Source organism: Cryptomeria japonica, chromosome 10 (genome assembly GCF_030272615.1).
Source record: "Cryptomeria japonica chromosome 10, Sugi_1.0, whole genome shotgun sequence".
NCBI lineage: Eukaryota > Viridiplantae > Streptophyta > Pinopsida > Cupressales > Cupressaceae > Cryptomeria > Cryptomeria japonica.
Window position 1 is genome coordinate 117,517,897 of NC_081414.1, and position 15,085 is coordinate 117,532,981.

At 37.2% G+C, this 15,085-nt stretch overlaps 1 protein-coding gene across 1 annotated transcript in view; it reads left to right on the plus strand.

The window, feature by feature from the left end:
* The window catches only part of LOC131072613 (signal peptidase complex subunit 3B), a 44,210-nt gene extending 38,076 nt beyond the window's left edge, over positions 1 to 6,134 (plus strand). Inside the window, exons 5-6 of the mRNA XM_058008833.2 lie at positions 5,240 to 5,326; positions 5,662 to 6,134. Coding sequence (XP_057864816.2) covers positions 5,240 to 5,326; positions 5,662 to 5,787 — 213 coding nt within the window. The 3' untranslated portion in view covers positions 5,788 to 6,134. The remainder of the gene's footprint in view (positions 1 to 5,239; positions 5,327 to 5,661) is intronic.
* The last annotated feature ends 8,951 nt before the right edge of the window (positions 6,135 to 15,085 follow it).

Here is a 15,085-nt window from a genome sequence, read left to right on the forward strand (position 1 = left end):
AACTCTAGACCTATCTCTTTTCCTATCACTCTTCCTTTATCCCCTCTCTCTACCTCTATCTCATTCTTTTCCCTCTCCCCCGAGATCTAGACCTATCTCTCTACATCTCTCTCTTACACCCCCAAACCCCTGTGGTGCAGGAGCACCCAAAGACACAAATGAAGACACAAATGAAGTCTAAAAGAGCCTAATATCACCCATGAGGTGAAAATGATCATTTGTAATAGGTTGATAGGTTTATGAGTCAATAAGACCCAATTGATGTAAGGCATTGTCATGGTTGCATTTTATAAGCCACCATGGGCAAATGACCATGTGGGTCAGTAGGAGTCTAGGCATGAGTCAAGCAAATAAATATTGGTCTTAGAAACATCAGACCACTCCATGGAATAGGTCGAATACACCTTGGAGCCGCCAAATTTGAAAAGTGCAAGTTGACAACTTTTGTTGTCATTGCAAAATGTTGTAAAAAGGGATAACTAATCCTCCAACAGTTCCAAAGTTTGAAAAGTGGTTGGAAACCGTTAGGGAGGCTATATTATGCCCACTTGGATCGATTCCAGGTGGTTGTTGGCGTAGTTGTTGAAGTTGTTAAAATTGATGATGTTTTGGAGTTTAGAGCAATACAATATACTTGGAGTTTCCTGAAATTCTGCGTTTTTGCTGTTCATTTCTGATCAGTACAGATTGGTGGATGCCTGAAACCAATTAAATGAGTTAGGGAAGTCTTTTACCTTTCATTTGAATCAAGTTTGAGGTCTTGTAACAATTGGGTTGTAGAGATCCATCAAAAACTAACCAGATTGGTCACAAACCCTACTGACGCCTAGGGTTTCACTGTAAAGATGCCCTTAATCTGACATTTTCACCAGAGGACCATACAACCTGTGGGAAAATGTTAGAAGGGCCATTGTACCATAAGATTTTGGTGTTTGTTTGCAGGGAGGCTCCAAGCCTGAAGAGATTGAATTGACCCTAGGCGGGCATCTCTATGTGACCGCCTGAACTGTAGAGAAGTGGAAATCACTTGCAGAAGACAAAGAAGATGGGATCAAGTCTTGAAACCTTGGATTTGGTGGTTTGACACCTTACCCAACCTTGCAGAAGTGTTGGTTTAGTTGGGGGAGTAATTCAAGGGGTACTTGCTCTATAAATTAGGCCTAATTGGCTTAATTAGGTCTGGAAGGACAATAAGGGTATAGACCTTTCAACTTGTGGTTAGAGTCTAAGCCTTTGGGGAATTGTGTAACTTGATAAAGGGTATTGGAATCTGCCCTTAGTTTGTCTTGTCCTTTGGAATTTTGTTAAGTTGTGTTTAGAGAACTCAACTGGTAGGGCTACTAGGCTACTGGTAGGGCTACTAGATGAATAGGACAGTTGTGAGAAAAGTATCCCCTAACACATTTGATAGTTAGATCTTATGCGTTTTTTGTGTTGGTTGGACCACTAATAGACAAAATCCAATAGGTTTCCATCCCACTGGTACCGGAAGATTGTCTGCCATTCACACAAGGGTAGAGTGTTTTCATCCTACCAGTACCAGAAGATACTAAACCGGTATGGATCCAGTCACACAAATTGTTGTGTGAGTTGAGTATTTGGTAGGTGTGTTGTTTACACCTTGAACAAACAAAAGAACTTGTTTTGGACATAGTAGTTGTGGGTGAGAAGGTTTTCACCTAGTTTGTTGCCTAGCTCTACATCATATTGGTATTAGAGCGCGAGTTGGATCGCTTGGGAAAAGTGATTTGTGGTGTATGTCTGCGGAAGGAAGTGAGGGAGAGGCTAGCAACATGCCTCCTAAGAGTATGTCTCAAGATGCCATCAAGAAGTTGTTTGAAGAGATGTTTGAAAACAGAGTGAGGGAGCTAGAGAAGGCCAAAGGCAAAGGAAAGGAGGGTGAATGTGACTCTGATGAAGAAGAAGAACAAGGGGGAGAAAAGACCCCAAGGCAGGAAGCTGAGTTACCTGCAGATTAGAGAGCATTCGTTGAGGTCCTAAAGTCCATTGGTAGAGAATCCTCATCAGGTAAAGATGACATCCCTATGTTTAGTTGTGAAATGAATGCAAAAGAAGTGATGGATTGGATTGAGGCATTGAACAACCATTTTGAATGCAAAAGAAGTGATGGATTGGATTGAGGCATTGAACAACCATTTTGAATGCAAAGAGACCCCTGAGAATAAGAAGGTTATCTTTGCTAAGTCCAAGATGAAAGGAGCATCGCTCACTTGATGGAATTACCTCCAAGGCGAGAGGGTGAAGGAAGGTAGAGGTATGATAACCTCATGGGATAGAATGTTGGCAAAAGTGAAGGCGCAATTCATCCCGGTAGACTATGAAGTCCAAGTCTACAAGAAGTTGCAAGGTTTGAGGCAAAAAGACCTTGATGTGAGTACGAGGAGTTCCATAGGTTGAGTCTAAGGACCAAACACCATGAGGAGGAACCGAAGAAAGTGGCAAGATATCTTAGTGAATTGAAATATAGTATCCAAGATGAGATCAACATACTAGCACCGGAGACAGTGAACAAGTGCTTTCAACTAGCACTAAGAGCAGAGGAGAATCTAAAGAGAAAGAATGATTAGAATAATAGAGGTAGAGGGGGAAGAAACTTCAGAGGTAGAGGCCCTATGAATGGCAAAGGACAGAGTCCTAGGCCACAAGGAGAGGCTAATCAAGAAAGTCAGCATGGAGATGGTAACACAAGAGGGGGTTTCAGAGGAAGAAGACCCAATCATAGAGGTAGATTTGGTGGAAGAAGCTCGGAACCTTTCAGATGCTACAACTGCAATCAAGTAGGTCATACCCCAGCTAAGTGCCTTGAGAAGACCGGATCAAGCTCCCAAGGGGAGAGAACACATTTGGTTCAAGACACTGATTGTCAGAGTGTCAATTCACTTGATTCCTACGGATTAACAGAGAGAGGAGAGGCCTTGATGATGAGGAGGACATTGTTGAAGGTACCAAGCGATACTGAACCTCCACAAAGGAAGACACTCTTCTAGACCACATGCAAAGTAGGAGGCAAGGTATGTAAGGTTATAATAGATTCAGGATCAACTGAAAATTTAGTATCCTTAGAAATGGTAGAGAAACTAAAATTGAGAAGAATTCCTCATCCATTTCCATATAAAGTTTCTTGGCTTACTAAAGGAAAGCAAACCTTGGTAGAAGAGCAATCATGGGTTGAATGTCAGATAGGAGCATACAAAGACAAAATCCTGTTTGATATTGTTGAGATGGATGCCTGTCATCTTCTTTTTGGGAGACCATGGCAATATGACCTCAAGGCCCGTCATGATGGATACAAGAACACCTACTCCATCACCAAAGATGAAAAGGTGATTGAATTGATACCCCTGCCTGATAACAGTGAGGATCAGAAGGAGGAGGCCAAGATCATGATCATGGAAGGAAAAGAGTTCCTCAAGGCGATCAAGGAAGAGGGAACACCTTGTTTTGCAGTGATGTCAGTACCAAGGCAAGAAGAAGAGCCCATTTCAGATGGCAAGGTAGAAAAGAAAAGGGTGACAGTCCCTGAGGAGGTGGAGGAAATGTTGAGCAAATACAAGGACATAGTTGCAGAAGAGTTGCCAAGAACCCTACCAGCACTCGCATATATACTAGTCCTTCTAATCCGCCACAAGGTTGGCTTAGGCACAAGGAAACCGACACACAAATTCCCAGTCAGGTTGGCTTAAACAGTTACAAAATTATTTAATAATATTCACCAATGTTGGTCCCTAAACAAATGAAATGATAATTTCATTTATTAATTATTATTAATTATTATTTATTATTTATTTATTTATTTTATTTAAAATACTGAGCCGACCTCTCTTAAAATCAGGGACATCTCAACTTTAGAATGCGCTACACTATCGTCAAATAGAAAGATTACATGCACAATAAGAAGTAAAAAAAATCATATTGCAGAAGCATTAGGTAAGTCTTTTTAGTCATTATCTATCCAAAAGCACAGAGCCCTCAAGTTTAAAGAATAAGCCAAATGAATCCTTATCTAGAGTTATTGTAACGGGGATGAACTGCCATTTCATGAAGTTGAAACTACAAGTACAGTTGCATGGGGTTTCAATAGCATGGTAATCTTTATTTCATACCTTGATTTTACACATCAATTATCTGAATCACAATATACTTTGAGCCTTCTGGGATATGGTTTATGACATATAGGTAATTCTCACAAGTCTAAAATAATGACAAACTGTCAAGGAACTCATTAAGGTTGCTATACCTAAAATATTTTCTAATATAAGTTTGTAGAGACTGCAATTTAAGAAAAGTCTTTTAAGGGTTTTGTTTCTATTTTTAATAAAAATGAATGTCTGTTGGGGAAATTTAAATGCCCGTGGGATGGTCAAGGTATCCAGGGGATGCTAGGGTGTCTCCTCCTCATAGCCAAAGGGTGTGCATTCCCTTGCCGTCCATATATTTATTTATTTGTTTGCTTGCAGGTCCTTACTGATATAGATCAATAGCTGTCATTATTGTTGGGTTGTGGCCTCATATACATTCTTATTATTGCATTGTGGCTTCATGATATGTCTCAAGATCGGGCCAGGGAATATTGGATTGTATGTACTTGATATGTAAGAAAATTGGCCCCAAATTAATAAGCTCTACTCCAAAAAAGGAAAATCATTTTTGCATGTTTGGGCGTGCAAAAATTACTCAACCATGATCTCCCATAGTGTACCTGCTGGAATTGGTTTGTGTACTAATCTTTACTTTTGTTGTTTGAATGCATCTTTTCGGATAGAGAAACTAAATTGTGATGTATAACCACATGTTTAAGTATTCAAAGGTCTTCACCACAAATAGGTTGAGTTAGGTTATTAAAATGGGCTGAACTGCTGCATCTTAGGCTCTAATTAAGCTTTTGAACTCTATGATCCTCTACGTTTGAGCAATTAGTTAAGTATAAATTATATATCCCTAGGTGGATGTTTATCAAGTGTCGTTTCATATGAATCCATTTAAAATTACTTTCTGTTGTTGGCAGTTAAGTGCATAATATAATTCTATGTATGATCTGGAAGTTATTTTTTGTGGCCGGTTTTTTATTTTGATTATTCATTGCTTTTGTTTGGCAATTACAATTGACTTAGTTTCTTTGTATTTTACAAGTGAACTTTTTTGAAGCTAAAGAAGCCATCTGGAGTGCAAACATCTCTAAAACATGTTTACCTGGACTTTATGAATCCCATTAAAACAGGTTTCTCTATGGGATGGTATCATACCTTCAAAGGAGAATGCTAAGTTCTGGATTCATACAACAAATAAATATGCCTTTGTGGATCAGGTTTGCTTTTGAGAAGGTTTTTTTTTATGGTTGCCCTTGTTGAGTATCTGTGCACTATATAGCATTTGCAGAGAATGGACGATCAAGGAGAGGCATGGTTCATTTTCATATAATCTGTTCTTAATGAGAAGCACTAAACATAAGCAGTGTGGGGATATGTAATAGTAATATCTTTTCCCTTCAATATTATCTGCTTTTGACTTCATAGGCAGGGTATATCCTCCAATTATTTGTCTATGTGCGTGCGATTGATTGAACCATTTTGCTTATTGGCTGCTTTCTTTTCCTTTTATGAATCTTGTAAATAAATTGGGTTCTGCCACTGTTGTTTACAGGGGAGCAATCTACGTGGCAAAGAGTTCAATTTGACGATGCACTGGCATGTTATGCCAAAGACAGGTTATATGTTTGCTGACAAAAAAGTGATATCAGGGTTCCACCTGCCAGAGGAATACAGATAGCATTGATGTATTAAACTGATTCCGGCAGTTAAGATGCTAACATTATAGCTCACTCTATGATAAATTTTGAGGAAAAATCTTCCTACTTCTGCTTGTGTAACTGTAGTCTTTAATGCATCTTCTTTGAACCCTAGTAAACGATAGACACAAGATTATGTAAGTCAGATCATTATGGCATTTAACTTACTGGAAGGTTTGCTAGGTTTGTCGGTCGAGGCAAACCAATCAGATGAATAGCCATTCAATTTTGCAAAAGATGCGTTTGCTTTATTGAGGTCAGGGCCATAATATTACATATTTATTCTAAATGACTGTTTGATTAAATTTTATTGTCATCCTTCATTGAAGTTCTGTGAATTATAGAAAGGTTTGATATGATGAGATGTTGACTTCTTAATTAGTTTATTCAATTATATTTGCTTTTAATTATGAACATTATCAAAGCAAGATTTCTGTAAAGCTCTACCTTAGATAGATGGCTACTGAGTAGTCTGTTATAGGCACTGTATCCTTAAAGTATGGTGTACATGTATTCCAACACCGCAGGGTTCCATTGCAAGCTTTTGAAGTTGGAAGTAGTAACTAATATGAAAGGGGCATTATGGTAGTCACTGTGAGATGATCAATTATGTCGTAGACAACAAAAACAGATTGTAAAGCTGGATGTGCAAAATTTCTGTCAATGCCTGGCATGTTAACAATTCCTGTCTGCACTGATATCATCCTCAAGGTAAATAAGACATACCTGCAATATGGATGCCAGACTAAACAGCAGCACAGATATTGAGGTAGAAAATAAAAAGTTAACATGATTTTGTAAGGAAATTGTATTGCTCATTGTTTCTTTTTATATTCGGAAAATTGCATTGCGAAGAAGATGACTTGCACAAGGATGCAAAATGCTACTCTGCCACTACTAGTAAAGAAACTTTTCTTGACTTAACTCCAAACAAATGAAGGTGAAAGAAAATACAGGCATAATCTTTTATCACCATGGGTGTGGAAGGCAGATAATTGTAATTCCTAGACAATTTTGTAGGTAAAAAACCATTGGCGTAATTGGAAATCCATTTGGTTAATGTTTGCAATTATCTTATTATCAGATGGGTTCGGACTGTTATTTAGTGTTCATTACATTGAATGAGAGGGTTGATATGCATTTATTCTTTTCTTATTTTCGTGGAACATTTAATGATGTTTATGTGGTTAACCAATTTCTATGTACAAAGGAACTGCCTTCTTTCTAGGGATGAGTTACACACTCATAATTTGTGACGAAGTTTAGATTATAGCATGAAATCTATACCTAAGAACAAATGTCTTGGAGCAATGTACAGCCACCTATTTTTTTCAAAGAAATTAAATAGATCCTATATTTGAAAGATTTGATTGCAAGATTCCGACACGATCTAAATATTTCATTTGTTCAAGTGTAAATAATAATTGCAACGAAGTTGCATTAATAGAAAATACAAAGAGAAGATGGTGACAACACAACCTTAAAAAAACTTTAATGTTCAAGGAATGAGTCAACGCCCCACTTTTCAAACAAGGGAATTACAAATCTGACATAACAGGGTGAGCAATTTTAAACATAAGAAGTAATTAATACATAGCTACACTAATACTACTTAAGTGCTACTTGGGCTAAAATGGCTCATATTTATGTTGAAGGTGTTTTGTATTTGAAATAGACTTCTTGTTCTTTGAAATCAATGTTTGAGAATTGAAGGGAAGGATGTAAAATGATTCAAAGCATCTTGGTTATCTATTTTTCGTTGTTTAATTGTTTGATTTTTTCCAAGTTGGACGACATTAAATTATTGAAGGTCTGTTGCTGCCTCGTCATCTTCCCGGGAATGGCTCCTACGTATTTCGTTTGCATCGCCTCTGTTTGTTATCATTATTATTATCATCATCTACTCTTGTTGCATGGTCTGTCCTCTACTACCACCATCATCACGGCATCATCAAAAGATCCCACGACATTTTATCCATAATCATTAGGCATGATTTAGGATTGCATGTCTTTGAGGGATTATTTTAGTTAGATTGATGTAATGAGGAATGCAATTTTTTTGAAGTAGTGTGTCGATATAATAAAAAAAAATATTTTTCCTATGAAGTAGAATAATTTAAGTGATTAATATTTCTTCAAATGAGATAATACTTTTAGAATTGATTTTTTTTTTAGTTCTAAAATATGGAGAAGAAAACTTTTCTGTTTAAGTAGATAAAAAACATTAAAAATAAATAAAAACATGCTTTTATAAATCTCTCTTTTAATTCATGAGATTGAAATAAAAATTTATTTGTGTAGTCACACAAATCTGCCTAGCTTAATTAAATGAATATTTGCTATTTATTTGATTAAAAATTTACTAGCCATGAGTTAATTATTTAATATTTAATTAATTCATCTTCAAAACATTTTCCTATTAATTAAATAAATTATTCAATTTATTTTAATTAATTCATTAAAAACCAAGTTTACAATTCAATTAAATAAATAAAATCTATTTATTTAATTAAATCCCCCTATTTCTCTTTTAAATAAGTCAAATTAAACATTTATTTAAATCATTATCCCCTTCCCACTTGCATTCTCCTAAAAATGCAACTTGCACACATTTATTGAAATAAATGAATTTTTATTTTAATAAAATCTTATTTTCCCTCACCCACCAAACCCATTTGCAATTCTAAATCTCCTTCTAGATTCTTCTAACCCCTTCCTAATTAGCCTAATCCATTTCCTAATTATTGTTACATTCCTAAGCAACATGAAGTCACTTCTCAAAGACTTCAAAGTCTTTGAAAATCATTTAATGCTTTGTGTGTTCAACAATTTAAACTCCAAAGTCTTCCAAAACCACTAATAGCTCTTACATGACCATTAATGGCTCTTACATAACCATTTATGGTTATTTCAACTTATCTCTCCAAATATTTATTGCTTTGACCATGTTTATCCCTTTTGCATTTGCACAAGAGTTTATCCATTGGATAAAAGCTTTATTCTTTGAATAAAGAGTTTATTCATTCAACTAACCTTGACCTTAACTCCCAAGGTCATGTCAAACATTTAATGCTTATTCCCTTTTCTCTTAACCTATCTCACATTGACACTTGTCATCCTGGGATTGAGTTGAAAGCCCTCACATGGATTTGAAATCATTCAATCCTGACCCTTGTTGAGATTACTCAATCTCAACCATCCATTGCTCCATTTTTCCTATAAATAGAGTTCATTTCTTCATAATCCAGATCCTGAAAACTTGTATGCATTTAACCTATAGGCATTTTAGAGAGCATTTAGCATAGCAATCTAATATCTTGTTATTTTGGTTAAAATCAATCATTTTTAATAGCATCTAGTATTTTATCTTTTCATTTTACATTTGGAGCAAAATACTCAAATCTTAATCCTCCATAAACATCCATAGTGCAAAAAGCTACTGAGAGCTACACTATTTTGGAACTTGGAGAGGAGAGGAACAAAGGAGAAGGAGCCAAGAGCATGTTAGGAGGTATTTGGAGATGCCTCGTCATATTTTCTTATTTAGTTAAATATTCTTTCATGTTCTTAGTATCTCTTTTGATATGCCTGTTTAGATTAGTTTTTGGTTAACTAACACTTGTGTCTTATGTTGTTTGTCATTTGCTAACCTTGTTCATGTTGCAAAACATCATTTGGTGAACCTGACGTGAATCCAAACACCCAAAAAATTAATATTTTTTGACCAATAACATATTTGAATGTTGAAATTGTCACACAGGTTGCGCTTTAGCGCTATTGATCACGTTATAGCGCTATTGAAACTTTTTGCTCTAGCGCTATTGTATCAAGTTTAGTGCTATTGACATTGTTTGAGCACTTTTGACCCTGTTTTGACGCTATTGATCTTGTTTGAGTGCTTTTGTTTTCTCTATCTTTTTTTCCTTTTAACGCGTTTGTGTTAAATAGCGCTTCTGTTTAAACATAGACTAGCGCTATTGTAATAGAACGTTGTAAAAAAGACCTTGTAACCCCAAAAAAATTGAAATTTTTTAGGCTTGTGGAAGCCCCCCCTTAGATATGGATTTTACTAACTGGTTATTGTTTGTGCAGGTTTAAAAACTCACCTCTTTAAAATCAAAAACTTTATTTTTGGTGTTTTAAGAATTGAACAAACAAACTTTCCCTTGCTTTCCAGTTAGGATCACTTGTTTTTGGTGCATTAAAACTGAACAAAACAAAATTTGTTTTCTTGCAAGTTAGGAAACACACTTTATTTGGCGCTTAAAATCAACACTTCAATTTTCTTGCATCAAACTAAAGAATTTACAATCCACACTTCAATTTTTGGTGCACATAAAATACACAATCAACTTGTTTAAAACTTTTGCAAAGCCATTTTCCTTCATGCATACGTGCTTCAATTTCAGTTAACCAAGATTTTCAAAATTCTAGTTTACTCAAACCTTTGCATTTGAAGTTAAAAAGAACACCATGAATGTTGGAGCAACATTTCCAAATAGTTAGATCACATTGCAATGGCAAGTTAAAAAGAACAAGTGTTTTCGTGCTTGGCACACTTGTGCAAAAAAGTTGGTCGAGTGGTCCTACTTCTAACACACACTATCCTCTCCTTTGGCTTTCGTGGTTCTAGGTGCAAGAGAAAAGTGTTAGTAACACTCAAATTTTTTATCTTTTTAAGAGAGGCCTGCCAAGAGACACATCACTCTTGGAAACGACCTCACGCGGTAAATCCTTCGAGCCGCTATAGAAATTAGGTGAGAGCGAAAGCTGTAGCCTTGGGTATAGCTGTTTCTATAGTGTAACTGGCCAAAAGGACAAATGGGCCCCACCACTGGTTACAAGGCTCTTAAGTGAGTCACTGCAGAATGAACTTATGTCCAAAAACATCGAACATGACTAAACACCTTTAAGTAGTAGCCCACCCGTTCTATTGATTGAGGATATTTGCGATATAATTTAGTGTAAGAGCATAGATGGTTTTGCTCCCAAGATACTCACCATACATATATCCTTGAGTAGAAACATAGTTTTTTGAAAAGTCACTTGTGGCTTGATAAAAGTGGTGACTCCCCCATCATAGGGATCATCTATTTGTTATGCTTGTGCAAGACTTAGTATATCACATCCTTACCTGCCACGACAAGATTCATAAGGTATGTAGTACCAAAGTCGAAGAAATATCAAGATGTGGGCTAAATTTATCACAACTGGCCATTTGACCTTAGGGATAAAAAATGTTTGAAGTGTTTTCGTTTTAGTCAAGACCAAGTGAAAATTGAGCCAACTTCAGGCTTTGGAAATACACCTTAAAAATACATCTAAAGGAAGGGTCATATAAAAGTCCAAGGATTGGGTTGATCTAGACCCATACTCATTTGTGCCTTTGAGGCAACATTCTTGTGTTTGTGTGCTTGTTTTGTTTTCTTGTCAGAGAAACATCAAAAGAAAAATCAATTCCAAAACAAAGTATTCATCCAACCAAACATTTTTCAAAACAACCAAAAATATCAAAAACAAAGTGTAAACAACAAAGAATCAAACCTTATGACCATTCTTCACATCTTGCGAAAGAAGAAACGTCATCAGAATATCAACTTGAAAAGAAGACCATTGAGTTCAAAGGCTTTGATCAAAAGGAGGAAATTCTTCTATCTAAATAGACAAATCTTTGTCTCCCATAGAGTTTTTCTGCGTCACATGTGTCTCTTCCTTCAAGGCAAAACAAACGAATTTGATTCAGAGTCATTGAACCGTAGAGCTTTGAGTTATGACAAAAACCAAGGAGGTAAGATTAATCCCAACTTTTTCCCAAACGTTTGTATCACATACAACATAGCTCGAGAAATACCACCAACACCCGAAAGGGAAGAGGTAGAGTTTGTCCCATTTGTGACACAGATTTTATTGAAGTTAAAAACATTTTCATCCATTATCTCACTCATACATCATCGCTTCATCATCAATCCATTCCAACTCTCAAAACATTAAGAGGTTCTTGTCCCAAGTTCTCTTTTTAGATATTGCTTGAATCAAATGCATTACATCACTTTTTAGATTGTTTCTACATCTAGGATAAACTCATCCTAAGAGACACATCTACACAGGTTAAAACTATTTAATGAGTGAATCCTCTCATTACTGGGTAGTTAAATCTATAACACATCTCAGATTTCCCTAAACCCTATCACATCCAACCTTATCAAAAAGCAAACAAGCAATTCAAAGAAGGAATTTTGGTTACATCCACCTTTAAAGTGCTAGAGATCCACACGCAAAACACTTCACCAACCATCAATCTTTCATTTCATCAACAACTCATCATCATTTTCACACAACTTCAACAAAAGCTTGTAAAACAAAATGGCCCAAACCCGATCACAGTCAAGGCAACGAGAAATAGAAATGGAAGAAGAAGAAGAGGAAAATCTCAATGAATTTCAAGAAACACTTGGAGGAAATGCAAATGACGAAAACCCAAGTACTCCCACTCCTGCAACAATAGAAAGGGCCCAACATAACCCTCTCTTTAATAGACTTTTTGACGAAATACTCAGGAGCAATGCGGATGCTCACTTTTTAAAGCTCGCTCAAGAAGGAGCAAAACTCCCCTCTGACTTTGATCTTGCCCAATTAAGACAAGCATCCGAACGAAAAAGTCGCCATGAAGAGGAAAGAGGTAGAGATCCCATCAGATATAACATTCCTCGAGGTAACCCACCACCTCCTCCTCCAAATGAAATGGAGATGTTGTGGCAACAAGTCGAGAATCTCGCCCAACAATTTCATAGTGGTGTCAAAACTAACCAATTCTCACTCAATGACATCTGTCCCTATCCTTTTGATAGGAATCTTTATATGCCACCCTTTCCACGAGGATTTGAGACACCCAAATTCAAAAAATATAGAGGAAAGGGAAATCCTCTTGATCATGTCAGAGAATTTCATTCTGCTTGCCTCGAAGTGGCATATGAAGACACATACCTAATGCGCCTTTTTTCCCAAAGCTTGGGTGGAACAACCACATCATGGTTTTCCCGATTATCAGGTGGCATTAGAACATTTGAGGAACTCATCCAGAAGTTCCTAGCTCATTACTCTCATAACATTGAACACGACATCACCATGGCTGATCTGTGCAACACTAAACAAAAACCAGGTGAACTATTCTCAGTATTCCTACAACGATGGCATCAAATGTTTAGCAGACATTCTCTTCAGTTACTTGAACGAGAACTAGTGGAAATATTCATTTCCAACTTAAACGAAGAAATGGAATTTCACCTGGATGTCAAAGACACAAACTCTTTTAATGATATGATCACCAAGGGTTTGAAATGTGAACGGGCCCTCATCAAGAAAAGACTTATCAAAATCGTAATGAACCAAAGGATAGTCCTCGCCCATGCTTCAATAGTAATAAACCAAGCTTCTGAAACAAAAATAAGAATATCGTCAATGATGGGGTTGTGGATGCCCGGACTATAAAAAGTGCACAACCTATGGTTCGGTTTGCAGGATAAAATCCTCCACCTCAGAATAACACAAATGTTCCTTCAAATCAAGGTCGCATCACATCTCACGATGAACCTAGACCTCATCAGCAAAAACAAAAACGAACATACACTCCCTTAGGGGAACCCATTGAGATAGTATTGCGACAACTCCTTTCTCAAAATTTGGTCACTTTACCTAAAACATCAAACTATGAGCCTCAGGTCAAACCTGCATAGTGGCGAGATACTGAACACTGTGATTTCCACCATGGGAGAGGACACAAGACAAGTAATTGTCACCGATTGAAAGATCTTATTCAGGATCTTATTGACCAAGGTGAAATTGAAGTCGAAGGACATGACCCAAAAACAACAAACAATGATCATCTGATGTTCAAAAATCCACTTCCATCACAAGATCAAAGGGGTCCTTCCACTTCCAGGCGAGGCACTGATACCACGGATTATACGCAAGCTGCATATAATTACACTGTAAATCACCTGTATGATGCCAGTGAACAAGTTGCAACTATAACCATAAAAAATCCCAACTCCAATTGCAATGTTGTTACACGTCGCAGCAAGGTTACCATAAAGACAGCTCCACAAGGCACCACCTCCATCCCAAAGTAGTACAATCTCTTGGAACAATTAGACAAAATGCATGTGCTTATATCCATTTTAGAGCTATTGCGCCTATCGCCATCTCATAAAACAATCTTGGATCAAGCACTCCAAGAAGCGTTAGTCCTTGCAAACCTGAATACAGACCAATTTCAAGCCATGGTTGGAAATCTAAAGTCATCACCTTGTCTCACTTTTTCTGAAAGTGTCAACTCTTCCTTCCAGTTACCTCATAACGCTTCGCTACACATCAAAGGCTTTATCAACCAGCATAGGATCAAGCGAGTCTTGATCGATAATGGAGCAGGCCTGGATATTTGTACCCTACAGTTGGTCACAACATTGGGATATGCCATAGAATTAGTGGATCCTCGCAAGAAGATCACAATCAAAGCCTATGATGATGCAGAGCGTTCATCCAAAGGAGCGGTGGTACTACCAATCCGAGTGGGCCTAGTGGTAAAACACATCATCTGTCAGGTTTTGGACCTTCCTCTGCCATAAAATCTATTGTTAGGAAGACCTTGGATACATGCCATGCAAGCCGTTCCATCTACCTACCATCAATGTATCAAGTTCCCACATAACGGTGTAGAGATCACGATCCTGGGCGATGCAAATCCCTTTGCATATTGCCATAATATCAGCCATCAACCAGAGATTACCGTTCCTAATAATAGAGAAGCCATTTCCTCCACATCATATATAAGTCCCGCCTCTCTTGCCAGTTCGAACACCACTATACCAAAGCAAGAAAAGCTTAAAATGAAAATAGTAGAGGAAGGTCCTGGGGAATACAACTTGAGTCAACTCTTTTGTGTGGGACAAATTCCCACTTCACCTAGAACACATGGTAAACCACAACAATTACTCCAGCAACCACTAATGACGCCAGCATGTGCTTTGACGCCTTTCATCCTTGGAAAGAGTCAAGAAGAAGAAACCCAAGATGAAGACTTAGTAGAATGGATCTATAAAGATCCCATCACCACTGATATATTGCAAGTTAAGCTTCCTACAGATCAGTATGGAAAAGGTCTCCTCATTATGCAAAGAATGGGGTACGATGGTCAGAGTGCTTTGGGATATTGCAAACAAGGACGACATGAACCTCTACTATCGGAATTAAAGCCCAAAGGTAATATAGGCCTAGGCTTTG